Consider the following 16,620-nt stretch of genomic DNA (forward strand, 5'->3'; position numbering starts at 1 on the left):
TGGGATGTTTACGGTAATTTCCCTCTATCAGATTTCCAATTGTCACTTCACAAGTTTTTTGTTAAAATCTAATTCTCCAAAATCATGGAATTTGGTACCTATACATTTAATCTAATGAAAGTGTTATTTCATAAATACAAATAAATGTAAATTTTTTTTATTAAAAAAGGGCCATAACTCCTGATTGTCAATGTGCATCATGATTAAGTTAAAAATTGTATTTTAGTATCTACAGTTGTGAGTATGGTTGTTTTGTTCTCCTTAAATTATCATCTAAAAACCTTGAGTTCATGGACCAAATAAAGAACTAGATAAATTTCAGACTTTTTGATCTGCATAGATTATAATCTATGATGTTTGATGGTTTGACCAATGTAGAACCCTCCATATCTTCTTGCTATTGATGTTTCTGAAGATAATAGTCAAACTTTAACTTTCTTTTCCTCATAGACCCAGTTTTGTGTACTCGACTTCAGATTTGCTTGACATCCATTTTCTGATTTAGTTACATTCCTGGTATTGAGGAACAGAGTTCCAACCACTCACCTTCAGCCAGGTGAGCTAAAAAAGAAGAAACTGAGTCGTCCAACATTTGTTTTGATTGATCGATTGATTGTTGGGGTTTAATGCCTGAGCAGCAATATTTAAGCTATACTCAGGTGATATTTGTTTTGAATACAGTCCATTGGTTCAGCAATAACAGTAATGAATATTTCTGATTAAAACTTAGAAGTTTCAAAACATCACAATAAATAAAGGCAAATCAATTTTTAAATCATTTATTAATATCATAGGCTCAATAAGAATATGTCATATTTGTTGTAAATAAAATTTCTTTGTTCTTAACAATTACTTACATACACAAAACAATAATAGCAACTACACATACAGTGTTGTGTGCTCCAAGTGAGGAATTCAGATTTGAGGGCAGACCGCGGGGTGAAGAATTTCCCTGCATCAGATAAAAACATTAAGTACAATACAAGGAAGTTACTGATTGACCCATCTGAAATACTTAAAATTCTATATTTAGCAGACACAATTTTATCTATCCAACCCAAAAAGATACTTTTGCATTCACATTTCTGAAACCTTATCAAAATATGACACTAATCCTTGCTAAAGCTCTTACAAACTCTTATTATGAACACTGTTTTTAACACAACCTTTAAAATCAATATTTACTGAAGAAATGTGAAGTAAGAATTATCATAACTGATACATAAAAAAAGAAAATTATTCAAATTTATTCAAATATACAACTACCCTTGTTGATAAACAGTACAGATTCTATTTTTAAAACATTTACAATTAGTTCTGATTGAGCGTAGGCTTTAGACACTAAGAACTATGAATGAGCTATCAAAGTGAAATACATTATACAAAATTCTAATCTAAGATCTTGAATTAGGTACATATATTTTTGTTTTCTCTTGAAAATTAAATATGGACAAGGAAACCACAAAACATTCATCCAAGAAAAGTAATGTTATATCCATGGATATATTTTCATGACATCTTTTGAAATAAAAAAAAGATATGGAGGTTCCACAAGTATTCAAGTTATATATAATATGCCTTCCAAAAGGTTTTATCTACATCATAAATGACAGGGTCATATAAGTTCTATGCAGCACATCTTGAAACTCTATGCTTTATTTGGAGGTACTGTAAAAACAAGCTTCATGTACATGTAGATCGTAAATTCCCACTTGAAGCAAACAAAACATAAGACACTCTGATATGTCACATGACATACGTCCAACACTAGGTATTATTTGTCTGAAGCTACGACATTACAATATTTGTTTGTCCCTTAATTGTCAGTCCCTGTAAGAATCAGGCAGTCGGTGAAACATGGTATGAAAAAACCCATCATTTTGAAAGTGTAATTTGACTATTTGCATCATCAGAATCAAGGAAAACATACAAGATTTGCCATATCATGCTGGACCATTGAGTTACGATTTCATTGGAAGGCCTGAAAATGAACATTCCAAGGGCAGATAACTCCATCAAAACCCAATTTTTTTCTAATATCCTATTGGAAAATTTCTGAGTAAATCCAGTGATGCAGAAATCAAATAATGGTCTTTTCAAATAGAGAAAGCATCCTTGAGTGAAATTATATTGTCAGATTGGTGGGGTTTTGACAAGCATGTTTCTGATTTTTCCCATTTTGCCTGATTTTTACAAATACATTTGATTGACACTAGAACAGTCCTGTGCAGAGATGAAAAGATGAGGTGCAAAAAAACATAATTTTAGGGCGATTGTTCTCACCTTCCAAGGAATTACCAAGACCTTTAAAGGAGGAATTTTGTAAAAAAAAAAAAAAACAAAACAAAAAAAACAAAAAAAACCTGTTCCAACATTATATTTACTTTTCCTTACTTAAATGAAAACTCTTTTCAATAATTTTGGGCATTGGCATGTAGGTTTTGTTTGTTTGAAAATATCGGATACATGAGATACCAGCCTAGCAAGGCAAAATAATTCAGAACCTGACTTATGATCACACATTAAGTCACTTTTAAAGAGTTCTACAGAATGGAAAATAAACTTTCATTTCGTTTCATTTTCAAGAACAACATTTTTACCACTCACATTTCGGTGGAATGTATTCATCTGGATTTTTTTTTCAACATTGATGGCTTTATTTACTGAAATTGGTCATTCATCAACTTTGGCTCAAATAACTGATCCCAGTTTTTATAAAAATTAATAATCTTAAATTGAATTTTTTCCTCAAACCCTTCTTCAACTCAAACTGATTGGATTGCATGAAGTTGAACATTAAAGGAAAACTAAGACTTTGAGGAAACCAAAATATAAGATTTTTTTTTTTTTTACAAAATCAAGTTTTCCACTACTTATACTAGTTTTTTAACATTTGGAGATTTAAATTATACCACACCTACTAAACCACAGAATATCTTTGTAGAAATGATTTTTTCTTATGTTGTAAATTTTAAAGAATACTACATGTGAATATTTAAAATCAGACATGCAGGAACTTGTACATGTATGTACCCTTAGCATAAATTCAAATAAGAATGAACTTGAAAAAAGTATGCCAAGTTCAGAGAAAAAAAATACTGTTGGAAAATACAAAATAAACTGCATCAAGCCTAATTTTTACTAAGTTGGTTAAGGCTCATTGAAAACGTGGGGAAATAAATAATAATAGAATCCAAACTAGTATATACCCTCGCTATAAACCACTTTTTCATGCTCATTTCTTATAACGAGCTCTCTGTATAAATAATCATATAAAGCATACACGTAAGTTTATTAGTGGAGATAACTCCCATAAAATCACAGTCAACAAGAAACATAAATACTATTAAAGTCTGACAGCAGCTGTCATGATGAATGTTTACATCTAAGATCTATAGGGTGACAGAATACTAAAAGGGGATATACATGTAACTCTGTTTCCCAAAAAGGGGAACAACTCTATCTCTCATACATTTTCCACCCTCATAAAAGTCAAATACTAATATTGATTTACAAAACAGAGTGGTGGACTCTACATATATTCATCATTAAACATTCTTTCATACAACTTCTGTCAATGGAAGTCTTTTGCATGACCAAATCTTCATAATCAGACATGAATCTTGTTTACGCTACTAAAACATATGCATTGAACAATTTACTAAGTGTCAAGTGTCTGACCAAGGTGCAAAAAAAAGTTGTTTGAAACCATCACTTATATGTGCTTTTAGTACTGGCAAGATACTTTACTACCAAACAATTACACCGTAAATTCAGTTTTTTTTTGCAATATGTTTGTTATTGCAAAAACTTGACAGAGTCAGTCTGCAATAATTGAAACTTGCAAAATGCAATTTCTATCATTACTGACCCTGTTTATTTATGAAAATTGCAAAAAAAACTATATGGCATTTTCAGCTTTCATTACAAAATTGCAGTAATTAATGCTTGCAATAATTTTCAAATTTACATTACTCATTTTTAAACCTACAGGTCAGATTTTATCATATTTATCATGGAAAATGAAGATGAAAGTCAATGGCTAAGCTAACTTTACTAGGACTAGTTATCACGGAAAGAGGTATAACAGAAAATGGTCCTGGCAAAATCTAAAAAATTTGGCTAGCAGAAAAAAAAATGAAATGCCCTCCTTTAAAACGGGGATAGAAACCTTTACAACATCAACACTGACCCTATGAAAACGTGAAAGCACCATAAATATTGCTGATATTACTATACAAGTAAATAACGATGGTAAGAAGTCAACCCATAACATTTGCTTGAAGGTAATAATGATAATACGATGGTGCTCAAATGATGAGGTACAAAAACAATGTATTTTGAGGTACATAAAGCCTAAAAATAGATGTGTGTTTCCGGTAACATTCCACATAAAAAAGGGTTGGTTAGTTGGCAATTATTTTGTTGTTGTGTACGGCCAATACAAAAATAGACTAATTCAGTATGGGTATTAAAATAATTTTCATTTCCAGTTGGCCTCAAATTTTAGAAGTTGTTTTGTCCATCTGATATGCTTTTGCTATATTTTACGAACTATTTCTCAAAGATTTCTAACAACGATTTAGCAGTTGGACAAACCAAAACATTACTATAAAAAAAACCAGAACATTAAAAAAAAAAAATTGCCAAAATTTTATAGAAAAAAGTTGGGGAGGGCAGTTCAGAAATAGGGACTGTCAGGTCACAGGAAACACACATTTTTCTTATGCTGAAAAAGCCTTCTTGATTAGTTGGACTACAGCTGCAACCATTTCAAGTTAAGGTAAGGGACATTATTCTCATCAATCACTGTAATGTTTGTATTCAGCATTTTACATCAATCTCATGTAAGCATCAAAGTAACTTGGACTGATTTCAAGCAAATGAAAGCTTGATATGCTTTGGTAAAATCTGAATATGGTACAAACATATCACTGATTTCAAGAGTTCTATCCCTTACCCTAGGTTTACCTCCTTAAAATAAGGCTTATAGAGTCAGAAGCATCTCTTAATGAATATAAATGTTGTTTCAATGAGAATATTTTCAGTGATGAGAGATTTTTACCAAATAACCTCATAACTATTTACCATGGAAACCATATAAACAAATTCACAATGTTTTCAACAAATAAAAAAAAAAAACACAATTCGAGAAGCCATTTATATAGTAACACAAATTATAAATAACAAAATATGGATCCAACACACATGTACTAATGACACACACGATCAGATCTAAAAAAAACTAACAAGACATACACAAGCATCCACACAAATACACCTTTAAGACTGTCATAAAACTTATTTAAATGTACACTTACACATACAATATCAACTAACAAAATAAAAATAGCAAAGTTTACATTTGTAGCTCTTAAAAATCTGATATGGTACACAAAAATAACAAATTTCTCCCTTAAAAAAGGAAAAACGTGACATGTACAACATTTATAATGTAATTTTTATTGGTAAAAAAATGTACATATTTTCACTATTCTACACTACAACTATGTACACTGTACAAATTACATTGTATGTACATTTTATTATGTCTCCTATATAAATGAATACAGAAATATAACTATCATCTTCTTTTGTACATGTTTATTGTGTTAAGTTTGAGAAAAAAAGCTCACTTTTTATGATTTTATGGAATTTCTTGACTAAAGCACTGGAATTATTAGTTATAAGCACTATATGATTAAATACTATTACACTGCCTAATCCTACATTCTTTACTTGCAATACAATGTTTTTTGTGTATTTAAAATTGTTTTGGAGGGGATGTAATGATCTTAATTTAGACAAGGACCTGAATAACAAGAATTCAGATCTCTCAGCCTTTGGTCATTATACATGTAAAAGAATTTTTAAATTAATGAAAATTTTGATGCAAAAAAAAAGAAAAAAAAAAGAAAGAATGTGAGATTAATTTTTGCATTTTGGTCTTTCAGGTTAATCATCCGATCATAATTATAGTGATTTCAAATTTTTCTTCCACCGATACATCTACTCTGCAAAATTTGAAAAAATAATGAGATAGCAAGTTTTCAAACTTACAATAAATTGTATTCAGTTTTAAACATAGACTCTATCAGCTATAAATCCTTAGGTATATGATTAATACATCTACATATACCACATGACACAAGATTTGAATTTATTGACAGAGATCATCAATAATAATACTTTGTTTTTTTAAAGAAATAAATATTTTTCATATAAAGCTTTAAGCATATAAAGAAAACCCCTTGCTCTTGAGATTGCCCTTTTTACATTACAAGATTAACTCTATAAAGTAGCAAAAAGGGTAAGGGGGTACTTTGAAGAGTCTTTTCCATGATAACTAAGTTCAATTTCTATTCACTGAAGCCATAACTGTCATTAAGTCCTGTCTTCATATACCATTGCCAACAGATCATCGAGGAGTCTTCGAAAAATTCAAAGGATATCTATCCAGCTTTTAATGTATCTTTACATGATAACAAATATTGCTATCAACTAAATGGTTGCATCTGCTTTAAATTCTTGCTAAAATAGCATCTTCTTTCAATATAACCTCTGAACTCTGACCTTTGAAGGGAAAAAAACCTGATTCCAACATGAAAGTCTCTGTATTTAAAGGTCTAGTCTTTTGAGAAGGTTATCTGCCTTCATAAATTCTAGCGACCTCTGAGCTTTAGATAGGAAATACTGTTATGAACAAGAGGACAAACTACAAAATGATTCCATACAGAGTTATTGCTCCTAATCACACTATATGTTACACAATGCCCTCCATAAAACTTGTATCAAGATTTTGTATCAACGTCCGAATAAATCCCATTTCTTTCCGTGTGTTTTCGAATATCACTTGTGGTTCAGTGCTTTCACACCTTAAACAGTTTGGGGCCATCACCATGGCTAAGTTGTTAACGTCCATTTTGGTAACTTTAGAATTGTCGTCCGCAGCAAATACCTGAAAAGATAAAATAGGTGTGATTAAATCTAAGAAATTGAACATAAGGGACAATAAACTATCCAGTCATATGGTAAGTTAAATGTTATGTTTCCAAACCTTTGTGATGATGCAATCTTGTACAAAAAATTACAAGAGAGAAAGACAATCTGTTGATTCTCAAATTCAGAACCGACAAGTTCAAAAATTTACAGGAAAAATCAACTGAACTCTACATATACTGGTAAGTAAACTTCATCTGTCTATGGTACATTCAGCTTTAATCAATTTGGTTAAGCCATCCAGAAAGCTAAAAAGTCAAATGTTTTAGTTGTGAAAAGGGGCAATAACTCTTGAATAAATTGTCCTAACCAAATCCTAGGGAATGACAAATGGGTGGGATGAAGAGAAACAGGCTATAATATAATTACACATACAAATTTGGTATGGAGGACATAAAACCATTTTCATATTTAAAGATTTAAAGATATGAAACACTACATTTAGTGATCAATACACTCAAACTGATTTTCAATGAACCATCTTGGCCATTATATTGTGATCATTTTCTTAAATACAATGTACAGGTCGTAAATATTCAGATTTAAAAGAGAAATTATATTTAGTACCTAATTTACATTATAAACAAAAACAACAATCTCTAAACTTTTCATTTATAGAACATTCCTTTTGAAAATTCAATTAGGAATATTTTTATAAACAGCTTCATTTGCAATGCAAATTTTAATAGGGTATTTAATTTACTGCTTTATCACATGAACAATATAACAGAATTTGCACAATTAATATAAGTGGTATTTTTGCATTTACAGTCAAACCTCTTAGCGACCACCTGTATTCAGCAATAACCTGTATTAAAAGACTATGATTAAAATATCCCTACGTAATGCATTTTATGTAAAATTAACCTGAACATTAAGACCACCTGTCTTTTATGTCCAGTATTAATCTCTTCCTTAAAACGTCACTCAAGCCAGGCTTGACTGTAACTAAAAGAGGACACAGCTATTTACCTGTAAAAATCTAATAAGATACGCTAGCACTAATCTATTTATATCTGGTAATTTGTTTACAACTTCAATGGCTTCTTCAACATTTTGATAGTTTTCAATGCACTCCTCATAAAACTCTGCGGGAATCAATGGCTCCTGGAGCTCACGATACCAGAGCTTGAGAAGTGACGCTGGAATGTGAGGATCTGGACAATCCGACGGGACCATCCACTGATCACATTTGATTTTTAACGCATTCACCTCGTCAATATCGCCTGGGACTCTGTAAAATACACAAACTGAACAGCTGTAGTTTTGTAGCTTTAAAAATTTCTACTAACTATAACTCATTTATACAGTGAAGCCTGTTTTAATCAAACTTCTTTAAAACTGAAAGAACTGTTTAGATTAGGAAGGTGTTGAATCTATACAGGTTCAAAATGTACTGAAATTGATACTAAAAGAATTTTACTGAAGAATTTTAGAAAAAATCTGGTTTAGACAGGTCATCAGTTTATAAAGGGTTTGGTTGATATAGGTTTCACTATATTACGTATAACAGTATCAAACTTGAATTATCTCCCTTGAAGTAAGCATGATTATGTAATAAATTGATTCAATCTGAATGAAAACAGCTGCTATTTAAGTTTTTATTTTGACATACAAAACCACTTAGTAAAATAGGTATTTCTATTTTCTGTTGCAGTTAGATTAATTCAATTTGTGTGCTGTATACCGAAACTGAACAATCTCAAGCAAGATCCAAGTATGTTTAAACAACAGAGATGGATCCAGAATTTTGAATTACATGGGGTGGGTGTAAATAAAAATTAAGGCAAACCAAAGCAAGGCAAGAAAAGTTTTGGAGAGAAAATTTGTAAAAAATTAAGATTTTAAACATATACAATTTTTACTCCAATTTCAGGGGTAGGCGGGGTTGGGTGGCAGTTGTGGATACACAGGGATTGCCCCTAGGACCATATCTCCTGCTTACAAACACACTAACCTGTAATTTCTCCATGAAAAAGAAAGTTCCAGGTTGATATAGGTTTTCCACTCTTATATAGATTGGGAAAACTTAATGTAATCAGATTTTTGAAATTCATTAGGCAGTCCCTTTCAGATCAGTAGTATTACCAATTTTAAAGTTTTTTCATTGGATAAGGATCAAATCTAATTCATTTTTACATGAATTTGACATAATTTTCACTTGAATTCAGCACATAAATTATGAAGGAGTTCATTAATTTCATGTAAAATTTTCAGGCAAAAATCAAGTGAATTGAATTTTACATGTGAATTTCATGTGAACAATATTTCATGGTATATAAGCACTTAGTACTTAAGTAGTAGTCTTTGTAAGAATCATGAACATTCTGTAAAATGTGATGCAACCACAAAAAAGGCTACACATTTTTATTTTTGTAATTAAGTTGCTTTATAGGTCTCTATGAGGAAATGCATAATTATTAATTCCAATCTGTCTGCTCTTACAAGATAATCTACATTGAAAATCCAACAGTTTATGTATTAGTGTCATTTACAGAATTATCTCCCTTAATTTTGAATTCTACAATACATAATTTTTATCTCCTAAGAACAAAGGTTATATGAAAAGTCACAGGTTACTTTCTGTTTTCTACATTTTAAACAAAAGATAAAAAATACAAAATATGTAGGCTTTCCAACCATGCTTAACACATTGCAAGATTCTTATGTGGAGTGCTACTTAAAAAGCGACTTCCAATTTAGTCAAATTTGATACCTGAAGATTCCCTCTGTTTGAGCACCATTCAACCGTAAAACCTCCTCTGACAGGGTTGTCTGCAACCATGGTAACTTCCTGTCTGGGAAACGATCCTTCTGAAGAGCTAAAATTTCCTCCAATGTACTTCCAAACATTGAGGGATTAAATATTGATTTCTGAAAAAAAAAAAAAAATACCATGAATTACAGTAAGTATATATATATGTAGGTAATTTAAAAGCAGGAAATTGTAATTTTCTCATATCAGGAAATTTGCCAAGTTTTGTTTTTGCTACAAGACTTATGTTAAGCAACAGAACTTATTTGAACTAAATTTCCTGCAACAATTTCACCTGAAAGACGACACACAATGTTTTCGTATATTACAATGACGGTAAATTTTTCACAGGTTTGAGATAAATTTGTTCGGACAAAATTGAAAGTAATTTATTATGATTTCAAGACAAAAATTCAAATAAGATAGTAGAAATTTCTGAATGTGGCTAAATCTCCTGCTTTGACATGGGCAGGAAGCAGAGGATTGTACAATTTTTAAATGAAATACCCTGAGGCTCTCCCTTAAAGTGGGAGACTTAACACCTATGTATAAAAGATAAATGAAATATCCTGAGACTCTCCCTTAAAGTGGGAGACTTAACACCTATGTATAAAAGATAAAGTGGGAGACTTAACACCTATGTATAAAAGATAAATGAAATATCCTGAGGCTCTCCTTTAAAGTTGGAGACTTAACACCTATGTATAAAAGATAAATGAAATATCCTGAAGCTCTCCCTTAAAGTGGGAGACTTAACACCTATGTATAAAAGATATATTTTAAGGATGGTAGACCTTAATTTATGGCAGCTACCAAACTACACAACAACATGTTAAGCAAGAAGTTGTAAGCGTTATCCTGCCAGGTATACCCCAATTGTACAAGTCCCATCAAACAAGAAGTTGTTACTGAATAGCAATCACAATTGTTAACAATGTATGGTCCACCTTAAGAAAGCCACATACCACATTTGAAATCAATTTGTTAACAAGCAACTTTTTGCGGTCATAAAAAAGCTGAATTACACTTGAAAGTGGAAGACAATCATATCTGTAACAAACAACAAACCTTCGCTTGTTCTATTTCATCACTATTGGGTTTCCTTTGGCCTTTCTTTGGTCCACTTTGTAACATTTTCTCCAGACGTTTACAGCACTGAATAGCAAAATGACTGATGGGGATCTAAAAATAGAAACAATACATGAACTTATTGGTAGGTATTCATCGTTGCTATTTCAGTATAGTAAAATATTTTTTGTTTAAGACAAAAAAAGATTTTAAGGTACAATTAAGAAATTGTGATACTTATTTGTGTCAACTATAAAAATACATTAAACAGTATGCATTAGTTTCAAGAAAGGAATTTATGGCATTCACTTGTAACTGCTGCAAATTGTTCTATAAACATTTAATGCTGCATATAATTATAACTTTCAAAAAAATTCTTCCACAATATACAATAACCCCACTTATTTTTACAGTTCTTGATATCAATTCTCGAGAAAAAAAAAAAACAAAACTTGGTTTAACATGTATTACCTAATATAGAGACTTATTTGCTGTGACTTATTAATATGATTTTTTTTCTTGGTTGCCAAATCAGCGAAAAAAATTGCTCACGAAAAATTACTTGGTTTACAATATTTCACATTACAAAATTTCATCAATCAAAATAAAGAATCACTCAGGGCCCAAAATTATGACCAACGGTTGAACAGACATGGGAATCACTACATACCAACTTCCCCTACTTTTCAAACAGGGATTTTAAAAATTCACTCGTCATGAAACAAAACATTATAATTGACACCATAATTATTAGACCAATAAGCTCAATAGAAACTGCCATTGTGTGTCAGGACAATCTATATAATTGTGGTCTTATTTCCTTCCCTGCTTGCAAAAAAGAATGGACATATATAATTATTTCAGGGAAAAGGAAATGTTTTGATGACTTTATTGATAACAATTTAACAAGTAAGCAATCTCACCAAATGGTACCTAGAAAAAGTTCATCCTGTGAAATATTAGATATCCCCCATTAATAATTTTCAAAACGAAAATCGTCTGAATATAGCTGAAATATTACTGCTCGGACGTTAAACCCCAACAAACAAAAATACAAACAAATCAAAATGAAAAAGGGACGTAACTCCTTAAGAGAACATGCAAAAGTAAATGTCACTGTCCAAACTTCAATTAAAGTTAAAATCTTTAACTGTCATTTGGAAACTCAACTGGGGATTGATTGATTGATAATTCATGAGAATCACTACATATCCCCTGATTTGTCAAGTTTGGATATAAAAATTTACTCATTATGGAGAGAAAAAAATTGTCACTAAAACTGAACTTATCAGACAAAACTATAGCATAGTAGAATCTACCATAACCACCCCCTGGAAATGCTTATTGTATTTAAATTCCTCAGGGAATGTTTCTGTGGTGTATAATTGTCTTTTTCAACCTATGAAAACAAAAAAAAAAAAAAAAATACGTTTGGCCGCAGGTCTTCTTCAGTTTCCTTGTTCAGTACCTTTCTACTTCTTTGTCAGTTGGTGTTAAACAAAAACTAGTATAGCATATACTTCATCTAAGTGATTATGATAGAAATGTTAGAAAATACCCACAAAAAGAGACATAAAAATATAAATGCTGAAACAACTCAAAACTTTTTTACACCAAATAGTGGTTGTAAGTCTCGTCATGTGACTTCGTGGTTTCACGAGAAAGGGTCCTAGTCTACCATTCAAATGCACAGAGATTTGTCATTTTAAGAGCATTGGGTTCAGTATATAAATGCAAAACATATTTTCGTGAAAAAATATGAATAAAAATGACTAAAAAATATCTATTTTCACATGATAAAAAAGTTGAGAAAAAGTGTAAAATAGAAGATTTTGCATTGTAATACAGCGTTTTGAGATCCCGAAAGTAAACAATTAAATGCAGACCAGTCTGGATTTCAATACATTCTAATCAGAAATTCCGGCAAGGAAAATGGAACTAGAACGAGACTTACAGACCCTATTATCAACTAAAAACCTTCTTAGATAGTGTACTTACAAGAATACCATCTGCCTGGCTGACAATCAAATCTGGGAGATCATTATCAGATTCCATGTGTCGAGAGATGTAACCCTCTAAATAGGACTTGAATTTGACAGTTGGAGGAAAGAAGTTCAAGCATATTGCCATGAGTTCCCATCCCTTCAATAAGCTGTCACTGAAAAGAAAGACAATTCAATGTCATGACTTTCTATGCCATTTGCATTGGCTAGTGTTCGAGATCAATGAATCTGAATTCTAATTCATTATCAACAAATAAAAAAATCATTTTACTTGTCTTGCCTTATGGACGAAATAATCTGATTGAAACCAAAAGGTTCCTATATCTAGAGAAGAACTAATTTTCAACTTCCATCATTTACATTAAAGTCAAGATTAATATGATAATTAATTGGAATGAGTGAATAACCAATTGATTATCCTATCAATTATATAGATTTCCTTAGATATTCATTGCTATTTTCAACATAAATTTTGTGAATGGCTGATTGATATTCATGTTGAGATGTCTGGCGAGAGAAAGTGCGAGAGTGAAATTACCGAATTTGTTTCACAGTGTGAATTACCAATTTTTTTTACACTGGGAACACACGGTAAATGACTGCTGTCTATATAATAATAATAGTTAATGATTTATAGAACCTGCTTTGAATTAAGGAACCTAGATAGCTCCTTAAAACAATGAGTATTTAGTTTACACAAGAAATTTTTCTTAAAAAGATTTTCACATGAATTGAGCAAATAAAATTTGTGAGAATTCACATGTGATTTGACTCTTCATGTGAATTTCCCATGAACAATATATGCCTGTGAACCCTTACTTGTATTGGGATAACAAATCATATACTTTGAAAGTTCTCGATCAAAACGTTGCCAGTAAGGCCCATAAATATGGCACAAATTTTGGCATTTAATCCTAATCTGACTATGTATACAAACTGTACTTACAGTTTAGGATTGTCTGTTGTTTGTTTACATAACTGCATATATATTTCATCCCTGAGAGCCACACAATGCCAGCCTTTAATTATTATTTCTTGGGCTGAACTCAGTTGTGTCCCTTTGCCTTTGCGGTCACCCATGTAGACTTGTATCAGTGCAACAGTTAAGGATAAACAAGAAAAGTACTTCATAAACAAAGACACTGAATTCAGATTTAAGACAAAAGCACACAGAATATTCAGGACTTTTTTAAAGCACTCTTTATCTGATAAATCTGACTGCATGTGAAAGGATTTTGAAAAAATCAAAGATTTACACTAAAATTGTGATACAGAACTAAATTTGAAACCTATGTACTTGCTACCCTCCCCTTTTTTAACAAAAAAATTACTATCAGTCAGTCTAAAAATAAGATAAGAATATATATAATACGACTAAATTTAGAATTTCCAGTCCACGTCAAATGATACAAAAAGACAATTCTTTCTGAAGTTAAAGTTCAATATCTATTAAAAGATATGACTAACAATGTATCAAGAAATTCAAGAATTCAATCAAGTATATTTTTAGCTGTATCATACAATGTGTATTAAATTGGACAGATTGATACGCTGTTGTGTACAAGACATTAGCTGTAAGCCTTAAACATAAAAGTGTGTTTTTTAAGAAATATCCACCACGAACAGGTGGAAACTTTAACTTCTACATCAGCTGTACTGTAAAAGGATATGTCTAAAGACTTCACAGGCCTCCTTCTTTACACCTTTATCTTCAGTTCTTAGAATAGGTTTCTGTATGACATCCTGGAAAAGAAAAAGATGGTTTGTGTCAATCATGTAAATATAATTTTATATTTAAAAATTAGGGTCCTGGTACCAGCTCAGCTTTTATTAAAAGGCAAACAAGAGTACCAAGAAATCTTCCCATTAATAAAATGCTCAGACAACAGAGGTCCTAAAGAGTGTTCTTTGGGAGGCCGACAGGGTACATACTTTACGTATAGGTTTGACCATAAACATGAAGTGCACATCCCCACTGATACATGAAGTTGAAATTAGAGAGTAATTTAAAAAAAAACTGATTATAATAGATGCCCCATCTATAGGAAGCAACACACCAAATTCAAAATCAATCCATCCACTGGGAGCCAAGACAACTGCGGTGAAAATTTGGATGGACTGGCGAAATGATGTACGGATAAGATGATTCCAATTCCCACATGTTGAGTGAGAGTACAAGTACAATTTGAGAATGAGTGGATGCAACAAGTAAGTCCTTTCTCAACATTGCATGTCAAAATTATAGAAAGAAACATGTCATATCAAGTTTACATCATACGATATTGCATACAAAAGTTCTGAAAAGGGGGGGGTGATGGCAAAATTTTTCAGACCCTACTAGTGCTTAACCAATTAATAGCTTGTTTTCAACAGTTTTTTAAGCTTTTTTTGCTTTCAAGGCGGGATTTGTCATAATATCCTGAACCCTCTGCCTACATGTATGGAGACCTTGGATAGACAGCCCAGTGAAAAGAATGAAATTATTCAAGATGAGGAAATGGACTTCAGAGAAGTTGTATTCATGTAGTCAAGAGAAAAAAATATACAAAATTAGTCATTACAATGCAAAATGACCTTCTAAAAAATATTTCCTGTAATACAAACCCGCTGATGAATATGGCGTTTGTTCGAACTAAAAGTTAGAACATAATCATTTTCATCTAATGGTTCATATTCCTCACACAAACAATTCCCCATCTCATTTGATTCGTACGACTGTCCCCAAAATGTCCAATTATGTAATTAACAATTTAAACTAGAATGCATCATTTCTCAAAATCTCCCTTCCTGCTTAGAGAATAATTCTCACATCTTTATAAAAGTTGAAGTGATGCTGAATACTTTTTTTGTAAATTCATACTTCCCTGTAATTGATTGGTTTTAAAACAAAAGGGAAATTAAAGAGGAAATTATGACAAGGGTGAAACATGGGGGATTTAAAAATATGACATGTTAATAATTAAAAGATTATAGCGTCTTTTTTCAGAGTTATTTTTTTTCTCATTTATGACCCTTGACCACCATTTTAGCAAAACATGAAAAGAAAAAAAGAAATTTGCTACTGGACCATTCCTTATATCCATAGGAACAAAAGAAAATGGATTTTTTTTTTTGCATAGCAATATCCTTAAAGTCCTAAGAAAATACACTTTAAAACACATTAAAATAATAATAATTAGAAACACTGTTAAAAAAGTCTGATACTCGTAACGTTGTTTGGAAAACTTATAAATCCTGGATTTTGGCCATCATTAATTGGTTTAAATTACCTCCCTTTAAGTTCTAATGTGGCAAAACAAAAACAAAACAAAATATCAGTCATATCAAAGGAAAAAAATATATAAAGTTGAAATAAAGCAGGCCTGACTTTTAATGTTGAAATTTATAAAGTACATGTAAATATGAACTTTGAAATGATAAATACCAAGTCTATTGAAATAAATAACAATATGAATAAATGAGAAACAAAAAATGGGTGTAAAATACTTAAAGGTTTATCATGATGCAGAAGTAATCTTACAATAAAAGTGGGGGGGGGGGTGTCAATCATACAAAAATACACATGGTTATTTTTCTCTTCTATATTTCTATATGTCATACCCAGACTTATATATCTACAAGTATGTAAACATAATATTCAGATCAAAGTATTATGTAAACAAGGATATTATCCCTGACACATCACTTAATCCACTTGATTACAACAAAAACAGGTTGACTAGGGTCTATCCTCTTCATGAGAGAGCACATCAATACATAGACAAGTATTGCTTTAATGTAATACATGTAGTTGAA

General features: G+C 31.2%; 1 protein-coding gene across 1 annotated transcript in view; it reads right to left on the bottom strand.

Moving 5' to 3' along the window:
• Positions 1-763: 763 nt before the first annotated feature.
• Positions 764-16,620, bottom strand: part of LOC148610578 (rho GTPase-activating protein 39-like) — a 93,141-nt gene continuing 77,284 nt past the window's right edge. The window contains exons 9-15 of the mRNA XM_088595739.1: positions 14,496-14,568; positions 13,772-13,919; positions 12,821-12,980; positions 10,823-10,936; positions 9,716-9,873; positions 7,972-8,233; positions 764-6,958 (exon numbers count right to left, since the gene is read on the bottom strand). Of these exons, the coding sequence (XP_088451865.1) occupies positions 6,764-6,958; positions 7,972-8,233; positions 9,716-9,873; positions 10,823-10,936; positions 12,821-12,980; positions 13,772-13,919; positions 14,496-14,568 (1,110 nt within the window). The 3' untranslated portion in view covers positions 764-6,763. The remainder of the gene's footprint in view (positions 6,959-7,971; positions 8,234-9,715; positions 9,874-10,822; positions 10,937-12,820; positions 12,981-13,771; positions 13,920-14,495; positions 14,569-16,620) is intronic.

The sequence above is a fragment of the Perna viridis genome, chromosome 8 (genome assembly GCF_037379345.1).
Source record: "Perna viridis isolate PV_CMFRI_1.1 ecotype Kerala chromosome 8, ASM3737934v1, whole genome shotgun sequence".
NCBI classification, from domain to species: Eukaryota; Metazoa; Mollusca; class Bivalvia; order Mytilida; family Mytilidae; genus Perna; species Perna viridis.